This window comes from Notolabrus celidotus, chromosome 10 (assembly GCF_009762535.1).
Source record: "Notolabrus celidotus isolate fNotCel1 chromosome 10, fNotCel1.pri, whole genome shotgun sequence".
Classification (NCBI taxonomy): domain Eukaryota; kingdom Metazoa; phylum Chordata; class Actinopteri; order Labriformes; family Labridae; genus Notolabrus; species Notolabrus celidotus.
The window spans coordinates 19,840,315-19,861,749 of record NC_048281.1 but is presented as its reverse complement, the minus strand read 5'-3'; the positions used below and the strand labels follow the sequence as shown (position 1 = coordinate 19,861,749).

Below are 21,435 nucleotides of genomic sequence, written 5' to 3'. Positions count from 1 at the left end.
GCCTCCTGTTTTCATCCAAGAGGACATTTTTTAGAGGGCAGACAGCCTACCTAACACCAGATGGCTACAACGAAGCAACAGACCAGTTTGTGTGACAAATTTTGCTGAATAGGGAGAGAAAATATGCTGCTTGAGGACAAATATGGACCATTCAGGTTTTTCTATATGGACACAAGTCATGTAGAGTTCATTGGCTGTTGGAACCATAGACTGTTTAAAAAATGGATGAACATAGATTAGATAGAAGACAAAACAATGTCATCATTCCCTACTGCATTATAGATCTTTAAGCCCGCCTCCTCCATGTAAACAAATGGGACATGCGTCAAATTATAATTTCAAAATACACTTCCATCAAAATTGTTTTTTGTCATCAAAGGCACTTCCAACCATGCTGAATTATAATAATACATTTTATTTAAATTTATTCTCAACACTCAAGGTCACTTAACAGAGGGATTAAAAACACAATATTATGCAAATAAAGAAAATAAGCATTATACCCAGACATTATTTAAAATATGGAGTTAAGAAGTCAAATTTTTCGCCTGCACTCACATTTATGCAGAATCTGTCTCACTCTATTTTCTCAGGTCTTGAATGCCTGGCTTGTGTTTGAATAGTAGTCAGAGAGAGAGAGAGAGAGAGAGAGAGAGAGAGAGAGAGTGTGTGTGTGTGGGTCTTGGTTGGCATACGGCAGAAAGTCAGGCTAGCCTGTCGGGCCCCTGAGGGCCCTCTGCGTTCGAGTATCCATTAGGCTGATGAGGTCTGGCAGCTGAAGTTGCTGGAGTTAGCGCTGAGCTTCAAACCTGCTCATGGCTAGGCCTAATTAAACCTAGACCTCAGCCCTAATTTAAAGATAATTAGCTGTAGGGGTTAGCCAACACCACCAAAGGCTGAGATGAGTGCTGGGTAATGTGTGTAGTAATGTGTGTTAAATGGTAGTTGGTCTGTTGAATAAATGCACAAACCAGATGCAATTCAGAGGATGTTTTTTTTATTACTCAGAGCGTTTTACAGTAAGGTGAGTGCACACAAGTTTAACACCAGAAATCTCCTTCAGAAACTGAATCTCTAACTGAGCTATTAAAAGCTATTTTTAGCCACAAAACTTAATAGTGTTCCTTGTTGGTGAAGTAGCAGTGCTCAGACAAATGCAGTCATTTTTAAAGAAAAATACCACCGGTATGCTTTTGGTCATTCATAACATGCATTGAAAAAATTAGAGGTGGCGTCAAGGGACTACTTGGAATAAGATGAGCGAGAGTTAGTGTATCCATGATGTACAAAGAAACCAATTGGCCTGACTGTATTATTATAGGTGCTATGATATAAACTGTCTGACCCTTGGGACCGACTAGATGTTTTCCCATTAAGCTATACTGACAGCTTGACATTTCCCAGGGTAGAGGGCTCCAACTCAGGTATGTTTTATTCATTCTATTGACTCCACACTGCTGCCAAGCCCGACACAGAGCAAGTGAGCCCAAAGTGAGTGCTGGTAGGCGGCAGAAAGAGAGTGAGAGCAGGAGGAGATACCTGTTGTTGTCGTGTTTACCGCTATGATAGGCCAACACAGCTCTGAGACAGCTGGCTGACACATACACAATATACCCATCACCATGCAGACGGAGAGATTGGGAGATATTACCAGCACTGAGAGGATGAAACTGCCTATTTGCTGGGGGGACTCGAGGCAGCCAGGTACATTTCAGAAGCAGGATTACTTCCCCTAAAGGAGTTTGGTACTTTGCTGCATCCTGCCCTAAGCAACTGGGAGTTTTTTACATCCAGACTAAATGAAGATCTGCAAAGGCATTTCCACTTTGGCCTTCTTTCCATGCAAAGCAGGATTGTTCTTGCTTACAAGATGTGATCTCCATCCAGAGAGTTTTCGCAGTGATGGCAGCATTGTGTAATTGTAATGAGGGGGAACAAGACCATTTGGAAAACAGCAGGACATCAACTGATTTTTTCTTTGGCTTTAAAGATTTCAATTGCAAATCTCAAACTTTTCCCCAGACATTTGATGCAAGTTAACCAAAAAACTGTTGTTACTGTCTCTTTAAGGATGTTTTTACTGCTTTTAATTATCAAATGTTCACATTTTTTATTAGTGTACCATGTAGTTTTCTGCCTGATAATTAGGTGAAGTGTACAGTTCTGCATTTTTCAACTATTCATTATTAATGTGGATGGAGACTTGTGATTCCTTTCCTTTTGTTTGCATGTTTTAACATGCAAGGATATATATATATATATACATTTTTGTATGGGAGATTAAAGGCACTGTTAGCAGCTTCTATGTGGTGCTAATTCTGGTGACCCCTTTGGTAGAATTCAGTAATGTTGGTTTCTAAGTTGTTTTTAACTTTCACTATGATCATGTTTTGGTGTTTTCTTACCGCTGAGTGAGACATGAGTTGACGTAGTGCAAAACACAAATGATGTGCTGAGGACCGGTTTTGAATCAGTCGCGATCATATGGTCATGAATCAGCGGCGCTCATGCATGTGAGCGGGGGCGTCGCTTTGGAGGAGCTCCGAGGAGAGGGGTTAGACGGAGTCCTGAGGAAATGCTACATTCAAATTCATGCTAGTTTTCCATGACTACCAACCCTAGCTTCAACACTGGCACAATTTAAAGTGAAGGAATAACCAATCGTGTTACTGATAAACTCATTATACTATGAAAGTCGGGAAGAGGTATCAGTTTAAGAGGGACACTGTTTTGGAATTAGTCCTAATAATGCCACTGAAGAACAGTGGAGGCATGGAGCTTTAACTGATATACAAGTTAGCTTTTTAACAAATAAAAAGTCAAGTATGAACATGACCTTTCAGTTTGTGGTAAAAGAATCAGAAAAAATCAACAAGAGAGTGCCATTTTAAAATCAATGTTCAGAAAAAGCATTAGTTGTGTTCGTAGGCATGGTCATGTGTAAATGTAAATGTGGTGGCTGTAAAAATTTAAAAACTCATAAGTAGCTTCACAGTAGTCTTCAAGACTCAATGATTTTCAATGAGCTTTGTAAAATGCTGATGCATCCCATCTCTTAATTCTATTATAGAAGGATTTTTGGTCATTTTGCCAAAAGGGCCCTAAAGGCTCCTCCAGTGGTTGATGAGAGGAATCTCCCTGCCATCTGTGCTTCTGCAATATCAGCTTCTTTATTGCAATGATAACACAAATAAAAGGAGGAGTGTTTCTTTATTTAATTTTAAAAACTTCTATTGTTTTTTTTTTCCCAAATGAATCAAGCATATCTCAAATGTTATGCAGATACATTTTTCACCGCTCCATCCATGCACAGATAAAGTTCAGACAAGTGCCTCCCTCATCCCCAGGCGTGTCACGTGGGGGTGAGGAGCCAGGAGCCACTGCGGGAGCCTCCTCCAGGACAAAGCACTCAGAGCGGGGAGACACTGCGGGCCTTGTTCCCCTTTGCTTGGCTCCATGTCAAGTGGGTGTTTGCTTACTGAGAGGACCGGGAGGACCCCCCTGGTGGGAATCGCAGCACACAGCCTCCAACCGGGGGACCCACACTGGACATACATACACTGGATTTACTGTAGGTACATTTATTTATGATCAGACACCGCCTGCGTTTCCACCAATGAGACGTACTCGTTTTATACTTATCCAGTTGTGGCAGATGGCTGTCCACCAATGAATCTGGTTCTGTTTGGGGTTTCTGCCTATTGAAAGGATATTTTTCTTTGCCTCTGTGTCCAAGTGCTCACTTACTGGTAGATTTATGTTAAGTCTCTGGAAACAGTTTTACAAAAAGTACAGTCTAAACCAGCCCCCTATGTGATCAATGTTATTACGATTTTGCGCTGAATAAATAGATTGATTTATCTCCAACCATGCACCATTAAGCTATGTGTACAGGCACCATTAGCCTGATACCGCCACATAAAAATGCTCTGCTTGTTTTTAAATGCGACAGTATAATCCCCTTTAAGGCTTACTCTGTGTATGCTGAGAAAATTCTACACTCCTAAGTGCTTTAAAAACCATTCTAAATCCAAATCATAAATGCAAAACCACTAATGTTTAGCTGTAAGCACTGACAATTTGCTCTAATTCCATCAGGAAAAATGTCTCTACATTTTGCACTGAGCAATTATTGAAACTCATTACTGTTAGAGTGCATTCAGTTACAATCAAATTATTTCATTACACCTTGGCCGTAGAAGAAAAAAAGCCACAGGGTGATGCAATGGAAAACTGAGAACAGGTGCACCATTTGAGGAAAGGCTTACTCACCCCAGCAACCCTGGCAAAGCATGATGGTCAACAGTGTCGACTACGCCCACCCTCTTTCCTTTCTTTGTCTTTCACTTTCACTGTCTGCCTCTCCCTGGCATCTGGCGGCTCAATCTCACCAGTGTCCTTGCTAACGCCCTCGGGTGAACCGGGCCATGTCAAACTTGAATCCATCAATCACTCAGTGCAGCCGGCGGGGGAGACAGAGGGGAGGTGGTAGTGGGGAGGGGGGGTTGGAAAGGCAGAAATGGAGGGATGAGCGCAGAGGATGGAGGGAGGGTGAAGTATAGCCATGAGTGCACCCTCTTGCACCTTATATTTCCTCTCCTCTAGCATCCTTGTCTCCTACTCTTACAGAGTTTGGAGGCAGCTGTCAGGTCACAAGAGGGACTCTCAAGTTGACTAATCAAGAACTAAAGACTTGTTTGAGGGGAGGAAGGGGAGGGGGAAAGAGTTTAGAAGGCAGATGAGAGCAAAAGAAAGCTAAACGAGGGTAGCAGAGAAAAGCAGAGAGGAAAAAGAGGAGTATAAAGAGGGAGATAGAGAGAGAAAGGCAGAACAGGAGGAGGAAAGAAGATAAGAGGAAAAAGGGAGAAGTGGGAATAAGCTGCAGGTTTGCCTGTCAGCAAATGTGTGTGTGTGTGTGTGTGTGTGTGTGTGTGTGTGTGTGTGTGCGTGTGTGTGTGTGTGTGTTTGTGTGTGTGTCTGTGTGTGTGTGTGCCTGTGTGTGTGCATGTGTGTGTGCGTGTGTGTGTGTGAGTGTCTCCCGTGCAAAATGAAGTGTCTCTGTCAGAGCCCCGGCTCCCCCTCTGGGCTGCTGCTGATTAATCGTCCGTCCAGCTCCTGTGATAGCCACCACTTTAACCAAAACTCCCGGGACACTCACCCATGTCCCATCCACGCCAAAAGACACCTCCCCTCCCATGTACCCTGACTGTCTCCCTGCCCTTCCCTGGCTAAAATTAGGTGAATTTCTCTCCCTTTTGTAGTCTTCCACCACCTTTTTTTCGGTCGTGTAACTCTCACTGCTACAAATAATCTTGCATCAGCACCCCATTCACCTTGCCATCGGGGGATAATGTCTCTCTGTGGGCGAGAGGTTTTGGAACAAAGGCAGGGGGGCTGAAAACAGCATGACATGCACTGAGCCCCCCCTTCTCTCTGTGTGTTTACATGTGCACCAGAGACTGGCTGAGATAAAGCACCCCTGATGCAGGTAAACAGTCTAGCACAGCAGGGCAAAAAAGGCAGGGTTGACTTTGGACCTGGGTTGCTCTTAGTCAGCTCCATTCACAATTCATATGCTCTCCCGTTACACCATGCACAGAAAATAAAGCTGTAAAGCTACAAACTTGCATAAGAGCTCAAATGTAAAAATTATGCATAAATTAAAAGGGCAATATTCTCATTTCGGCACTGTGAACAATAACTGTCATAGTCAGCACAGTCCCATTCTTCGCCTCCCTCCATGCCAAGCTGCAGAACCATAGCATCCATCCGGATGGCTATATAGGTACCCCTCAGCCCCCCCTCCCCCAAAAGCAGCCAAGGTCAATTGCCTTTCCTGCTCCTCTCATCCTGTGCTTTATGTACCTTCACATCCAGGGAACGAGAGCTGCGCTATTTCTGCTCTGCTGCAAGGTGACTGCTGCTTCACACCAGCGACACTTGCACTAACACAGGCTAGAAAGAGGGCCACGTACATCTTTTAGGTTGAAGGAAAATGTTTGAAAATGTTTTACACACTGCTACAGTTTTAATCCAGCAAGTGTTTCTGATGTTTGTCCTAACTTTAAGGTGAGAGTTATCATTTAAAAAGCCTTAAAAAAAAACATACAAAAGAATTAATTATGTGCAGATAGATGCGTGTATCTACCTGCTGGTCGATACTAACAACTTTATGATTATTCTACCGTACAGTGAGACTCTTGTTTCTTTGTGCCTCGCGCCGTTTGTTCTGGAACTAAATCAATATTCTGATAAGAAGTCTCAAGGCAGCTTTGTGAAATAAAGAAAATATCTTTTAGAATCAACACACTTACCCAAGTGGTCATGATATGGAGGGTAGTATGTAAAGAGGTTTTTAAAAAGTGAATCACTGCCTTCATAAAATCTTAAAAAGTCCAAATGGAACTATGGAAAAGAGTCTTTTCTGACACTGATAAATGGTTGATGAAAAAAAAGAACATTATTCTGCTTTTACATACTTTCTGTTCCTCATAATCTTAGCATCTCACCCTGTTTGACTTTGAGGTTCAGCTTGTGCCGCCTCTGATGCTCCTCATTTATTTCACTGATGAAAATAATGATTTGTTTAACATTCAGAAGGAGACATACGACGTGCTTGATTTCATTTTTTTAGTCACAATTTTGTCTTTCTTGTTAAATCATATCAATCCTAATGGTTCTGAAGTAAGTTCTACTTTCATTTAGTCTGATTCTCTGTTGGAATTTGTACATCAAACTATTTTTTCTACAAGTGATAGCATGTTTGGTGCAACCATTTTTCTTCCTTGCATAGATAAACTGTCTCCCCGTCTAGTCTGAATCTCTCTCTCTCTCTCTCTCTCTCTCTCTCTCTCTCTCTCTCTCTGTCTCTCTCTCTCTCTCTCTCTCTCTCTCTCTCTGTCTCTCTCTCTCTCTCTCTCTCTCTCTCTCTCTCTCTCTCTCTCTCTCTGTCTGTCTCTCTGTCTTTGCTCCCAGATGTCTCCTTACAGCTGCCATGACTGACTGCAAACTCATTTATTACAGGTCACAAACGCCAAGTGCTTCATTTAAAAGGACGCCAACCCCCCCTCTCCTCTAACACAAGTGAAAAATCGACCTGCAAGAATAGCACACGGGGCACACACCGCTCCATTAGCACTAAACAGAGGCCAGCAGGGCCCAAAAAGATGGGAACGGGGTTTGAGCAGAGAGGACAAGACAGAAAAACAGAGGACACCGTTGTTTGACATGTTTCATTTTTCTGGAGCCGTCAGCTGCATCAGTCAAAACTTAGAGAAAGATCCTAAAGGATGCAAGGCTCCTTAGATAAATAATAAAACTCTGAGCAGAATAGTTTGAAACACTGCTTGTTGTAACTTATTCAACATTAGTTTTAAACCTAAAACCTCATAATAGACCCCAGCATTGTTTCATATTTATTCAAACTCACAAATCACCAAATCGAGATTTTGCGTGAAGTGTGTGTTCCGCCGGCCATATCCGATATCACTCAAAGCCTGTCTGTAATTACATTGTAAATGCAGATTAGCTATGAATATTTTATAAGGGGATTACTAAAAGAGGAAGAGACGAAGCGCAGAGAGAGTTGGGAGAAATCAGCCCTTTCACACATGCACACACACCCACATGCAGAACCGCATGAAAAGCTCGTTTGAAGGTGGAGCTAGTCTTTCATGCCCAAGTTGTCAGCCTATTATCATCCTTTCATACATTCGCCACCATTATTAACTTTGAGCGGGAATAGAAAAATAACACACAAAAGTGAGAATAGAACACATCACTCCAATATGTCAGGCTGTCGCTTCAGAGGGAGTAAAAAAACATGGCAGACCGACTCTTATCATCCGACTCTCCCTCTAAAACGCGGCGGTAATGACTGTGTCTTAACAAAGATTAGCCATAATTTCCATTGTCATTTTAATGCTCCCACATTATGTGGAGGCTTACAAAGGCAGAGATGAAGGCAGAGGGTGGGCGGAGGAAGAGGAACAGGCAGACACTGGAGCAAAGACAGAAAGAGAAAGAGAGAGAGAGAGTCTCTGGAGTTTGGTTATAGTCTGTCAGTCACCCTCTATCCCTCCAACCATGCAGCCATACAAACCCTGACAGACGCAGCCACCACACACACAAACACACATACAGTATATGTGTTATCCTAGACCCTTTGTCACCACATTTTGAAAGGCTCAAAACGTGCTTGTCAAAAGGGCCAGTGCCTGACAGCCTCCTGCAGCCCTGCAGGAAGACATGGAGGACAGACGCTGCTTCTCTGAGTGAGAGAAGAGGAGCAGGAACAACAAAGCGGATCAAAAGCCTCCGAAGCTGACAGACGTACATGATGCGTTCAGGCTCTATGACATCTACAATGTTTAGTGAACACAAGGGTGAGGCTTTCAAGGGCCTCGATCAGGGGATATTTGCCTTAAACTTCAGAGTAACGGCCCAGGGTGAAGGCTGTTTGTGTGCCTGGCTGTTTGTGTGTGTGCGTGGGAGTGTGTTGTGTCAGGGAAGCTGGCACTGTTTGCACTGACAGAAAACTTTTTGGAAATCCTATGATAAACAACATCATACATTGGTACCAACATGGAGCATGGATCAAATGAAAATGTATTCTCTCCCAATTTTGTGAGCACACACAGGATGGAGGCAAGATTTCCAAAAATGTTTGGTAATGACTTCATGATGTTAATTCTGACTTTTTTATTATGGTGTACTGTTTAATTCATCTTGAATGTTTCACTGGATGGGAATGAAAATTGGGTCAGGCTTTGGTCATGGTTTCACTATCCATGGGTGTGTCCATATGGTGCCCTGGGACGAACCAGTGGCCCCTTTTTTCACAGTGTTTCAGTATTGTTGTCTATTGTTAGTGCTTTTTACTTTTATTTCTGGAAGAACTCTGGAAGTATTCTCTTTGAGTCCTCACAGCAATGTTTTTTATTCATTAATATTACTGTAGAGCAGCTAAATGTATGTAGCATACAAGTCTCAGACCAATTTTCCTACACTGAAGCCAACAGTTTCTTACAATTCTGTTCCATTCCGTGTTGTTTCATATTGTATTGCATCGGATTGTATCGCATCATATCATATCTTACCGCATCGTATCCATAGACTGTATAAAATATGGACGTAGTATCCGTGACGTCACCCATCTGTTTCTGAAGTGCTGTTTTGAAGCCAATCGGCAGCGGCAGCCATATTGCTGCTGTTGAGCCAGTGTGACGTAAAGAGGCGGGCTTTGAGCCTCCTAGCCAACAGCTGCAGTGTTCCCACAGGCAGCTGTGCCTCTCATTGGAAGACTAGTGATCTCAATATCTTCAAAATTGCCGTGTTAGAAAAAAATTCACCCCCCTCACAGTGAGAGGACATCGAGAATTGTATTGTATCATACCACATCCCATTGTATCGCATTGTATCCAGGGGTGCATCTCACTCGGCTGGAAGTGAAGCTTTCAGCAGAGTGTCTGCCCCCTGGTGGCTGGCTGCAGTATAGGTCAAAGAATCCGTCAGTCAAACTTTAAAAAATAAATACACGTTGTACAAATGTTTCTCATATCTGCATGCTGTGGTGATATGTAGTTATTATTTGACTGTTTTGTGTTCAAGGCCTCTTTTTTCTGAAAAGTTTCTTTTTCGTTAGTTATTAGAGTTTAAAAAACAGGGTTTTACTTCCGGGTTTGCTTTGATTCACAGCCGCCGTAGAGGGAAACTTCAAAGAACACACAGCGTATTGTGACGCTACGCTGTAGGGTGGAGCTTGTTACAGTGGCTTCGCAGGCTCTGACTGCACAATGGCTGCGCCCAGGAGTGGGATTTTTTGGTTTCAGAACCGTGCAACGGGAAGAGGCAGAGCAATGCTGTCCATTTTTATTTACACTCTATGATTGTATCGCATTGGTTTCCAATTTTTTTTTGCGGGGCACCCCTTTGGTAGATAAAATTATTTTCAAGACATGCTTTGCTAACAAATTCCTGCAATTTTTTTTTTTGAAGAAGAATGCTGCCAACAAAACTGCTTAAACTTATAGAAAGAACAGGCACTGTTTACAGGGGAAGTAATCAAAAGTGAAAAACTGAAAATGTTTAATGTGTGTGCAGCTCTGCCATTGGTGAAGGTTAACCCGATGGCAGTTTATGGCTCATTAAACTTCTTTTGTTTGTTTTTGTAGCTGTGACGTTTGGTGTGGATTCATAGTCAGCTTTACATCGTGGTCTTTTTTATAAAAGTGGTGATGCTTTGCAAGCAGTTGGAACTGTTTGCTGCAGGCTCTTTCATACTGCAGTTTCAAGGCAGGCTATTTACGCCCCTGTTACGCCTTACCTTAACGTGTGAAGCATCGAAGATGCCGGGGATTAGTCATTCCACCACTGGTCTTTCCTTGGAAATAGCTGGGGATGTAAAACAGCTGAGCTTGCATGGTGGAACAGCACTGTGAGTGTGTGTCTGAGTCAGTCAGTGTGTATGTGGAGCTTCCGATGTTTTTTTTCCGCAATAAAGTATTGCATGTGAAATCACACAATAGGACATAGCAGTGGTGGGACTTTATTGTGCTGCTGTTTTGGAAATACAATGTGTAAGAGGCTAATGTTTTTAATCAGCCTTTCCACCACACCGGTCATATCTCATGGACCCCATCAGGGTTGACTCTTTCATCACTTTTGTTTAGCATCACAACGTATCTGGTCACTGTACATCTCAGTTACCCTGTTGGCAGACGTCTACCTTGCAGCAACGGAGATACAGCTGAAGTAAGTCTACGCAGGTATTTTTGACTGACAGTTGTCTGCACTGTGCCTGACACAGCATCATTCTGCCTCTTTTCTTTGAGTGTTGTTTGTGTTGATTCTATTTCCCCTTAGATAAAAAAGCTGTATGGTAGCAGCATCTGAGAAATTTATTGTTTTCATGCTGCAGGCTCTTCTTGGTGGCCCTAAACGCACATTTGCCAACCTAATTAAAACATAGCAGATTGATTTCCCCACTGCTGAAACTTAGTCCCCAACCTGTCGAAACTGTCTGTGGTGTACTGTCAAAGATATCAAGCAGGACCACGCTTATGTACATGTATATTAGTGTTTGTTGCACTTTCTTGTTAATGAAGGAGTTTGTTTGCTGTGTTCAGCTCTCAGGGCCTGTGGTGCACAAAGGCTATTGGTATTTCTATTTGAATGCCTCTCTTTTGCTCTCATCTCTTTCATTCTTGCTCATATAGATGCAATCTCAAGGCTTGCTCAATTTACAGAGAGGACAAAGATAGAACCATAACAGCAGATGAACACAGAGGGAGGGAAAACAGCTAAAGGAGCATTCCATTTTTAACAAACCATATCAAATCTGCAGTAATCTGATGATTTTAAACTGTGCTTAAATTACACATTTTGCATTTGAAATACATGTGGCAAATTTGAGCATGTATAAACACTGGTGATTCTCTAATCCAATTATGACATCCATTGCAAAAAGGAAATTAAATAGTCAATCTGACAATGATGCATTGAAAAATACTGTACATGCACATATATGGTGCATGTATAACTGCAGTTGATGAATGAGGGTGCATGGCACGAAAAGGTCATAAAGGATACGTTCCAATCACTCCTGCTGGCTGCAGACAGTCTGACGTGTTATGAGATCATCAAGTCAAAACTGAAAATCAATGTGTGCATTGTGTATTCAGAAAGATATAATGCTTAGAATAATTCCCTTTTGTGGCCCTTAACAAAGAAATATTTGATAATTAGAGCATTTTACAAGTATATGATACAAATATAAAAGTTAAAACTCCTGTGGTAATAATTAAAGAACATACTGCAACATCACAGCAGATTTAAAACAAAAAAAAGCACCATTAGCTACAATAAGGTTGTACTCTCAGTATTGAACAAGCTACTGTACACACACTTTCAGTCCCTGTAGGAATATTAGAGCGATTATTCATTGGGAATTCTAGGGCTGCATTGTGGGTGCTACACATGTATTATTGATGCCAGCGGTTCAAAAGCAGTTTGTTTGTTGAGTAGCGAGGAGATTTATAGCAAACTTAATGGTTTCCACTACTCGCAGAAAGAAACCACAGTGTAGATTACACAAACAGAGGTTTTTTTTTATTCTTTATCTGGCTGCAGGGTGAAGTCCCCAGGGGAGGAAAACACTATAAAAATGTAAGATTTTCTTTTCTGAGGAAAATGTCTCTTAGCAATGTTCTTTGCTCTGGGCTGTCAGTAACATACGGTGAGATGTGAACAATACAGAGCCATTATTATGTCAAAAACTTACCAGGAAAAGGAAAGGAAATCTACAATTAAGTTCTAATAATTTATCCTGTTATCCAGTGATTACTCTTGTTAAGCATAGGTGTGGATTAGCTTCTACAAAACTCATTCATGGAAGCAAACAGGAATAAATCATTAAGCCAGTATTTTGAGCTTGTTCAAACTCAGTTCTGATCAAAGCACATTTGTACTATCCAAAAGGAATTATCTAATTTCATGTTTCTAAAATTGTCCAAACTAGGTTTTGATCAACTTTGGAAAACACAAACTGTATGTCAAGGCAAACCAAAACCATCTGATTTACTTTATAGTCCAAGCTTGTCCAAACTAGGTTTGGTTATAGGCTTAACACATTACACAAAGACAACAGGACTTATATCATTTACCAAATATTCTAAGCTTGTCTGAACTAGGCTTGATCATGTTTTTAAAAACACATTTGTCAAATGAAACCAGATTAATCAGATTAACCAAGCATTCTACACTTTGTCTGAACTAGGTTTTGATCAGCCTTAAAAAACACATTATTGAAGAAAACAGGATTTACCTCATTAACCTTTTATTCTGTTTGTCCAAACTAGGTTTTGATAAGCTTTGAGGGACAAACTTGTAAAAGAAAACCATAATTATCTCACTAATCCCATATTATAAGCTTGTCCAAACTAGGTTTTGATCAACGTATTAAACAAATTTGTTCCAGCAAAAAGGCACTGTCTCATTAGCCACATTATAACCACATAACTAAAGCTTGTCTGCCCTAGGTTTTGATCAACCTTTGATCACATTTGCACAAGCAAGACGGGAGAACTTGTGCAATCATATTAGTTTCACAGAGTTATCTATATAGAGGATTGATGGCCTTACATTGCTGCTCATCTCTCACCCAGACAGACACAGAGGAGATGAAAGCAGAGAGGTTCACATTCCCTTTTCCACAAATGGAAGTGGATCACCTCCTAATCAAAGACTGCCATTCTTCTAATAAAAAGCCTGGTGGCAGAGAAGGGTCAAAGCGCCTTTATCAGGCGACAGCAGGCAAAGATATGACTGTAAGAGGGCTTTGTGACGAAGCGGGGATGTGTGGGCCGCTTAATGTAACACCATTCTTTCCCCATGCTTCAGACTGGGAGGGAAAAAGAATACACAACAAAGACTCATGTACAAAAAAAGTGTCATTCTGCAGCAGCATGGTGAGGATACAAAAAGAGAAAAGAACTAGCAAATCCTCATGTCTTCTTTCTGTAGATAAGTCTCACTGTGTGCCTCACTCAACCCCTTGTAAACATTTTAATATACTATGAGCTCACATATAGCCACCCTCTGGAACTGCATTGTCAGGTTCAGTAAACAGTGGGTGCCATTAAACCAAAGGTGCAGTAGAGGGTATAACCACATTAACTATCGGTAATGTGAGGGGGAGGGTGTATCCATCCTCTCAATGCAAATCTTAAGAACAAACTTATCTATTTTTTGTGTAGAAAATGGAAAGAAGGGACTGCTGTTATACAGGGTCATTTAGGGAGGAAGTTTATCTACATGCTAATTGAAAAAGCACCCATACCACAGGCACACATGGTTGCATTCGGAATAGATGACTTCACCATACTCCTGCGCACAAACCATATGAATATTCATAAACACAGAGAGGAAGACTGTTGGAATTTAGCCATATGGTTCAGAATTAGCAGCTGCACGTATTTCCCACCCCAATCCTCCAGCTGCAGAGTAAAGCTGCAGTCAAATGAAGAGTACAAAGTGCAGTGTAGGGACTCTGTGGGACACTGAAACCTTGTCAACCTGTGCATAAATGTCATGTGAAACCAGGTAACCTCTAAATTGGTATTGTTTTTGTTTGATTTTAAGATTACATGTAAAATATGTCCTTATATTTGCTGTGAAGATGCAGAGGCTGTTCAACAACAACGACGAAAGACAGTGGTGCAAAGGTTCAGATTTTCACAGTTGATGGAAAGGTGACAGTCTGCTGATGAAAAAATGAATGACATTTTTCGAGTTAATCAAGTAGTGACGTTTAAATGAGTCATTAAGTGAGATGAAAGCTTTTATCAAAGAACCTTATGAAAAAGCAATTATGTGTGGTGCGCGTGAGGGTGCATGCGAGCGTGTCTCTGTTTTGGTTAGGTGCACATTACTCCTCACACACATACCCCATGAACTTGTCAAAGCGTGCACAAGAGAAAGTGTATACAACACAAGCTGTCCCCTCGTTCACGCGCAGGTGCAGGCGCATCACAGACCTTTCCACGCACACACACACACACACACACTCACATTTGATCATGTTGTTTTTTTCCTCACAGACAGAACTTATCCCGTTCCGTGTGCCTGTGGCAATGTGCCTCCCTTTCTGTTTCTTAAACTTCCACATGTGTTGTAAAAGATCTAGAGCTCTATCAGGTGATTGTATCAGTCCGTCCGCGCGTGAGAGGCAGCAGCCACTGCCATCTCCATGCTGAATTTGAGCAGGTTATTGATACACAGGAGCGCAAGGCCGCCCTATAAAAGCAGGTTTATTCTGATTGATTAAAACTTTTTTTTTTCTTTAATTGTGTACAGCTGCATGTGGACACACGTGTTATTGTAAATTATTGAAATCGATTGCATTTAACACGTTTCGTTTTCACCTTCTTGCTAAAACGGATATAACTTCCCCACAAACAATATATGATCGCTATTTTCTTATCAACACATTTAGGAATTTGATTTCTAATAGTTTTGTTTAGATTGTTTTCTTTACCATTACAAAGTGAAACGTCATGTGCAAGAGGAGAGGAGGACACATATTCCCCTCCAGCTTTTCTGTTCTAAACCGCATCCAACCCCACAAATTTAATCAGCCTCCGCTCACGTTAAGGCTCCACTGGACGCGGATCTTTCGAAACATACGTTACAGCTGCGGGCCTGGATGTGCGCAACATTTATCTGGCGGAACACTTTGCCAATGAGTGTCAATCCGCGGTGTGTTTTCCCCGCAAACAACACGAAAAGAAAAAACTAAATTCTATTAATATTATTCAGCATGCAAACTAACAAATTGCAGTGAGATAGAAGTCCACGCTCACGAAAAGCAAAATGACTCGAGAAACAAGCACAGAAGAGATAGAGGTGGCTTCGTCTCAGACCCTTTGCAGATTTAAACGTTTTCTTAAAATAAATAATCGAATTATTTCTCAGCCCGCAATGAACTTCACTCAATGTGAAAATACGCGTGGCGTGAACGTGTGTCAATTGTGGACAATTGTGTGCCTTTACGATCTGTGATCTATTTTCAATCGTCATCACGCGTGAAGGTGATCAAGGTGATGATGACAGGGATGAGTGTGTTTTTTGCTTTGGCCAGTTCCGTGAATATTACAAAACCTCAAGTCGTCTCTCTCTCTCTCTCTCTCTATCTCTCTCTCTCTCTCTCTCTCTCTCTCTCTCTCTCTCTCTCTCTCTCTCTCTCACACACACACACACACACACACACACACACTCCCTAGCACTCACTCACTAGGTGTTGAGCGCACCTATGCTTCCCTGTGCGTAAAGAGCGCCGCTGCCCTGCACAAACGGTACTACCTCTGTCTGTGTGAAAAGTCATCTGCGCTGCATAACTGATAGTCAAACTGTGGTTCACAGGCTCCCCGAGGGGACTCGCTATAAAATGAGGAATAATGTAATTTCACGGTAATCGGCTTTGCTTTTATCCCGATTACAGAATACATATGGATGAATGTCCACCACTGCTGTTATCGCCTTTTGCACAGGTGAGAGAGTTACACAGATCAGGAGTGAAACACAACAACGATAGACTGCTTTCAAACCAGTCTCTGGACAACTTATGACTTAAAGTAGTTAACACAAATTCCTGTCCTTGGAATGACAACAAGATGCAGGGGTTATCCCTCCTACAACTGTTATTTGGCGATGATCTCATTTGAAGAAGAAGAAAGAATAGAGTCATAGAAGAACTTTTGAAGCCGAGTCGTGCACTAGACAGCCTGTCTATCCACAGGGGGGAGGACAGGAGCACAGTAGCTTGTTGTAAAGCAAGCCTGTCACTCCTCCGTGTTTGTCCACACGGAGTCTAAAGGACACGTGCGATGGACATAAAATCTCTCTCGGCTCTCTCCCTCCAAATTCAACAGTGCCGCTCTGTGTACAAGAAAGACAAAACAGGTCTCTTAGTTTTACTCAGCTTAACAGAACAGAAATGTGCAGCCAAAACCTGGGTTCTCTTGTAAACAACAACATCTGTATTTCAGTATCACAGCGATGACAACGTAATCCCCTGCTCAGGTGAATTTTGAGGATGAGTTAATAATGATAATGAAAATGACAGCAGGATGTTCTAAATGTATCCGTTCAGTCCGAATATCCCTGTTCCATGCGTAAAAGAAAAGCAGCAGAGGGAAAAGTGTGATCGATGGATAGTTGTGCCACTACGCTCAGTGCGCACCGATCAGCTCCACGGATCCACAAAACTGCGCACCGCGGGGTGCACACGGATCGTTCCACTCACCTGATTGTGAAGCGCTGTACCCGAACAAGAGGCAAGTCAGAAGAAAGCCGAAGCAACACGGGGCAGTCGTTTGGTTCATTGTTGTGCTGAGCAAGTATCTCCTTTTAAATTCACATGTCCAGCAGCGTATCCTTCCTTGAAAGCAGCCAGAAAGGATGGATCGCTTCAAGCCTCTTCTGCCTGTGAGTTTGAGGACTTTAGAATGCGTCTACTAAGTTTGTCCGACAGTCCTCCGTGTCGCCTCGCAACGCCTTCTGGTTTAATTTGTGACTGATTTGAAGGCAGGAAAGGTGGGTTATTAGTTTCCAGCGCGCGCACTGTAAAGCTTGTCTAAACAGTATAAAGCAGTACTCATGCCATTACTCCCCGACTTGGATACAGTATGCAGCTGTAGACTCGTATTCTTCAGACACACCTCCCAACCCGTTAACTCCGCCCACTGGCCGTCTGATTGGCACAGGTGCCCGACGATCAGCCGTAACCCCGCCAGCCACAACTCCGCGGGCGCTGCCATTGGTTCACACAGGATGCCAAAACCCCCATGAATCTGCGCGTCGGCTTCGTTGCACCTGTCACACGGAGGAGATAAATGTTGCGAGAAGGATTTATAGGTGTGAAATGGAGCTGAATATCAGTCATAGTTGGCTTTGCTTTGCGCTTTTGAAGATGTTATCCAGATTTGATAAAATATGGTCACGTATTCTCTGCTTTGATTTTCTGAACTGAACTATCAGCAGTTAAGAGTCGTGTTTTGAAGGAGATATGCCTATGAGATCTCATTATAGTAGTATCAAGTGTATTAGAAATTGGTGTCATTTTGATGTCAATCTTAGTATCTTCTCTGGAATAGAGTCCCTTCATATTTAAAAGACTGTGAAAGAGCATGATTGAGCAATAAAAGCAGGGCATTATGACAGCAAAATTTAAACCACAGGTACTATTTTCATGCCACATCTTAAGCACAGATTTCATTCTTTTCCCCTTAGCTTTCAGAGAGTATTATTGTTGAAAGCAATAACTCTCCATATCCAGGATAATCATTTCCCCAGGGGTGCCTCAGCGTAAATGACACAAATAAAAGTCAGACAGAACGTTTAGATAGTGATGTTATTATGCACGCTGAGCTATTTGTAATAGTTTGAAAGCAGTGACTTTGCAGTGACAGAAACAAAAAATAACCGAGGTAATGAGAGCAGAGGAAACAATATTACTAAAGGTTATTACTTTCTGAACCAGCTGCTGCTCATACTTTAGCACTTTAGGAGAAAAGGTGAACGCCTCCTGGAGTTACAATATGTCCGCACATCTGGACTGAAAGCATGCACTCTGGCTGTCCCCTCACCCTCCTGAGTTCTCTCTACACACATACACACACACACACACACACACAGACCCACAGTCCAATGAAGGTCTAACAAGGGGTAACTTTCTTTTATGTTACATCTTGGTTGGTGTTTCAGCAGGGGCGTGACAAGAGAGGTGGCTAGGGGTGGCATGGGTTCCCCAACTGAAATCTGATCAACCACCTCAGGTGCAACCTTAGCTCTTTTTTTTTTTAAATACATTTTTAGGGGTTTTATTCCTTTATGAAGAGAGCACACTGGATAAAGTAGGAAACTTGTGAGAGAGAATGAGCAATGACATATGGTAAGGGGCAGGTGATCAGAATCCAACCCCAGGCACTGCTTTGAGAATTGCAACCTGTGTACAGAAAGGGCAGGATTCAGCTGCTAAGCCTAACCCTCCTGTTATGTTTGTTTCTCTGGAACAGCAATAATGTTCCTGGGTCAACTTGACCCGGGGCATATTTAATGATCCAAATGTGTCCAAACCCAAAAATCCCAGTAAACATTCTTTAAATCCCATTATTAACTCCATTACTAAACATTTAAATCAATATTTAGTGCATCAGTGTTCTTTAATTCTCACAGATCATGGTTCAATGAGGATAACTCACTCGTTTTTTATTAAATTATTCTTAAAACTTTTTTTAATGTACATTGAAATGCCCTAAATTTAAATACTATAGTTTTACATGACATAGATTTTTGTTTATTTTATTTAACTTTTTTTTTTTTTTTTATGAAGTGAGGATAAATTAACATGAGACTCCTCTTCTGGGCTGCCCAGATTTTTATGCTGCATTTAGCTGGTTTGGAAGACATATTACCTAAGATGGAAGGAACCTCTGAATGCCACTAGCCTTTCATCCCCTGTGACATTAGAAATGCAAAATTATACTTTTAACATTTTTTTTTTTAAATCTATAAATGGCTCAATTTGGCCCACAACATTACAGGAGGGTTCACCGGTGCCCAAACCAACCCAACTCAATCAAATGCTTCAAGTGGTTTTGTTTGCATGTAGAAATGCAAGACATTCCTTTTTTTTTGTTGGTAGAAGAATACATACTTAAGCTGTACTCTTCTCCTCTGTAGTCCCCCCTGGTAGAGTGAGTTACCCAATCACTTTGATCCTCTTTCGGAAAAACTCCCCTCAGTAATCTGGTGCAAAGATGATTTTGATGACAAAGGCATTGATGATGATATGGGGTTTTCATCATAGTCATGATGATTTATATGGTGATAACAAAAAAAAAAAAGGTTCTACACACTGTGCATCACCTCTAGCACTGCACTGCTTGGCAGCATCTACCAAAGGAAACTGCGACATAGAAAAATATTTCACACATCTAGGAAAGGAATTAATACATCGAAAATGACAAAAATAAATCTCCTGCACATCATATAACTGTCAAAAATATTAACATTAATTTTCAATGTTTTGTTACTAAAATGTTTTCATTAGTTTTCAAAGTCTTGAGAGCTGACGAGTTCACTTGCTCCCTAGTCAGAGCCCGAGCTGGACCATCCGTCTAGAAAAAGTGGACACAACCCATGTTTCAGTGATGTACATTATAAAGTATATTTAATGATACTTTTCCTGTTTTATTATTTAATTCTTCACTTTAAATATTTGCAGTGAAACTCCATTTACATTGGTTTATGCAAAAAAAGGTAAAGTAATTGCATTTCACCTTCATATTTGAAACATTAGAGCCATTAAAAGCTGCATACTGTAGACTCCTGTGATATAAGATTTAATATGCAAGCTTAAAAGCAGGTACGATCAACTCCAAGCAAGATCAATCATTACGGGGTCTTTCAAGGGACAAAAGTATTATATTTATGCTCTTCTTAAAGTGGTGGTTGGGTTTATTATGACTGGAGGAGGCAGTTTACCTTCCTTCTAATTTTCCATGACATCAAAGTGTATGCCTGAGCAATAATCCTCTCAAGTCCATTAAACATCCTTCTTCTTTTAGCTATAGGCCGGTCACTCCTCCCTTGGAAGGCTTCTGTTTGCTCCCTTGAACAAACACACACACACACACACACACACACACACACACACACACACACACACACACACACACACACACACACACACACACACACACACAAACACACACACACACACACACGCACACACACATTGCATGGCGTGGCGTGGTGCTGCGTCTCAGCCTAGAACAGTGAGCTGAACTTTCCAGAACCACCTGACACTTTAGGAAAATGGGATGCAGACAGTTTTCACTTTGCAGAAAGTCAAAAGGCTCTGTATGTTTTCCAGCTCGGCTACAGGATGAATAGCGCACTGAACTGTAAAGGGGGCACTTCTTGAACTTCTCCTGCAGTGTTGACCCTTTGCCAGTAGGGGGCAGTCCATTTCTCACCTCCTAGGTCACGGGACCTGCTGGGTGACTCAGTGGGAGGGTAGGCAATCCAAGCTGCCACTGACTAGTTTGCTGACTCTCTATGTGACATTGGCTTCATATCACACAGAAGTGTTATTAAATATTCCTCAGCAGAAATGAGCTTTTAATATCACTGACACCGCAAATTTATTAAGAAGTATGGTAAAATGAGATCTGGCAGCGTGCTACGTGGAGGGGCCTCGCTCTAAATATGCCCCCAAATGGCTCCCGTTTATCATTTTTAATACCAAAAATGCAATTTAGCAGCGTTGTGTATTTTCATTATACATTAAAGAGGCACCTCCTGACAGTATCACCCCTAATGCTGTCAATTAGGTAATTTATTCCAGGGGATTATGACAGCGAATGAGACGAGGTTTCATGTGTTCGGCTAGGCGTTCCCCAGTGCCTGCCGTATAGCTAATCTAATACATAACCCCCTGATTTGTTTAATGGATGAGACTTTGCTGCTGCAAGAGGCACGCCAATAAAAGCCAGGGCCCTCCAGAGGCTATTGTGCCTCATAATGATGCCAGACACACAATGTGAGAGTTATGAAGCAATTTTTTATCATGCGGCACATTGTTTTGCTCTGCTGGTGCCGTGCAAGTAAAGGCAATCTCTCCCTGCAGCACAGCACTTCTCCCCCACACTCAGATAAACCTTCAGTATGATAAAGTGTCCTAGCCACATGTCGAGCAGATGAAGGAAGTTTGTGGTTGAAATACGTGTCCTGCGCTGTTGATTTGCTGGTTGGTTCAAGCCAACTTTTCATTAAGCATTTCTTATGTTCAGGAGGGTTTTCTTCTACTTTTATTTTGAAGGGAATGATTCTTCAAGGAGCAGTCAAGACAGTGCTCAGACACCAGAGGACATA

At 41.8% G+C, this 21,435-nt stretch overlaps 1 protein-coding gene across 1 annotated transcript in view; it reads right to left on the bottom strand.

The window, feature by feature from the left end:
* LOC117820696 (receptor tyrosine-protein kinase erbB-4-like) overlaps window positions 1–17,105 on the bottom strand; it is a 415,812-nt gene extending 398,707 nt beyond the window's left edge. Inside the window, 1 exon segment of the mRNA XM_034694572.1 lies at window positions 16,802–17,105. Within this exon segment, the coding sequence (XP_034550463.1) occupies window positions 16,802–16,880 (79 nt within the window). The 5' untranslated portion in view covers window positions 16,881–17,105.
* Between the last annotated feature and the right edge of the window lie 4,330 nt (window positions 17,106–21,435).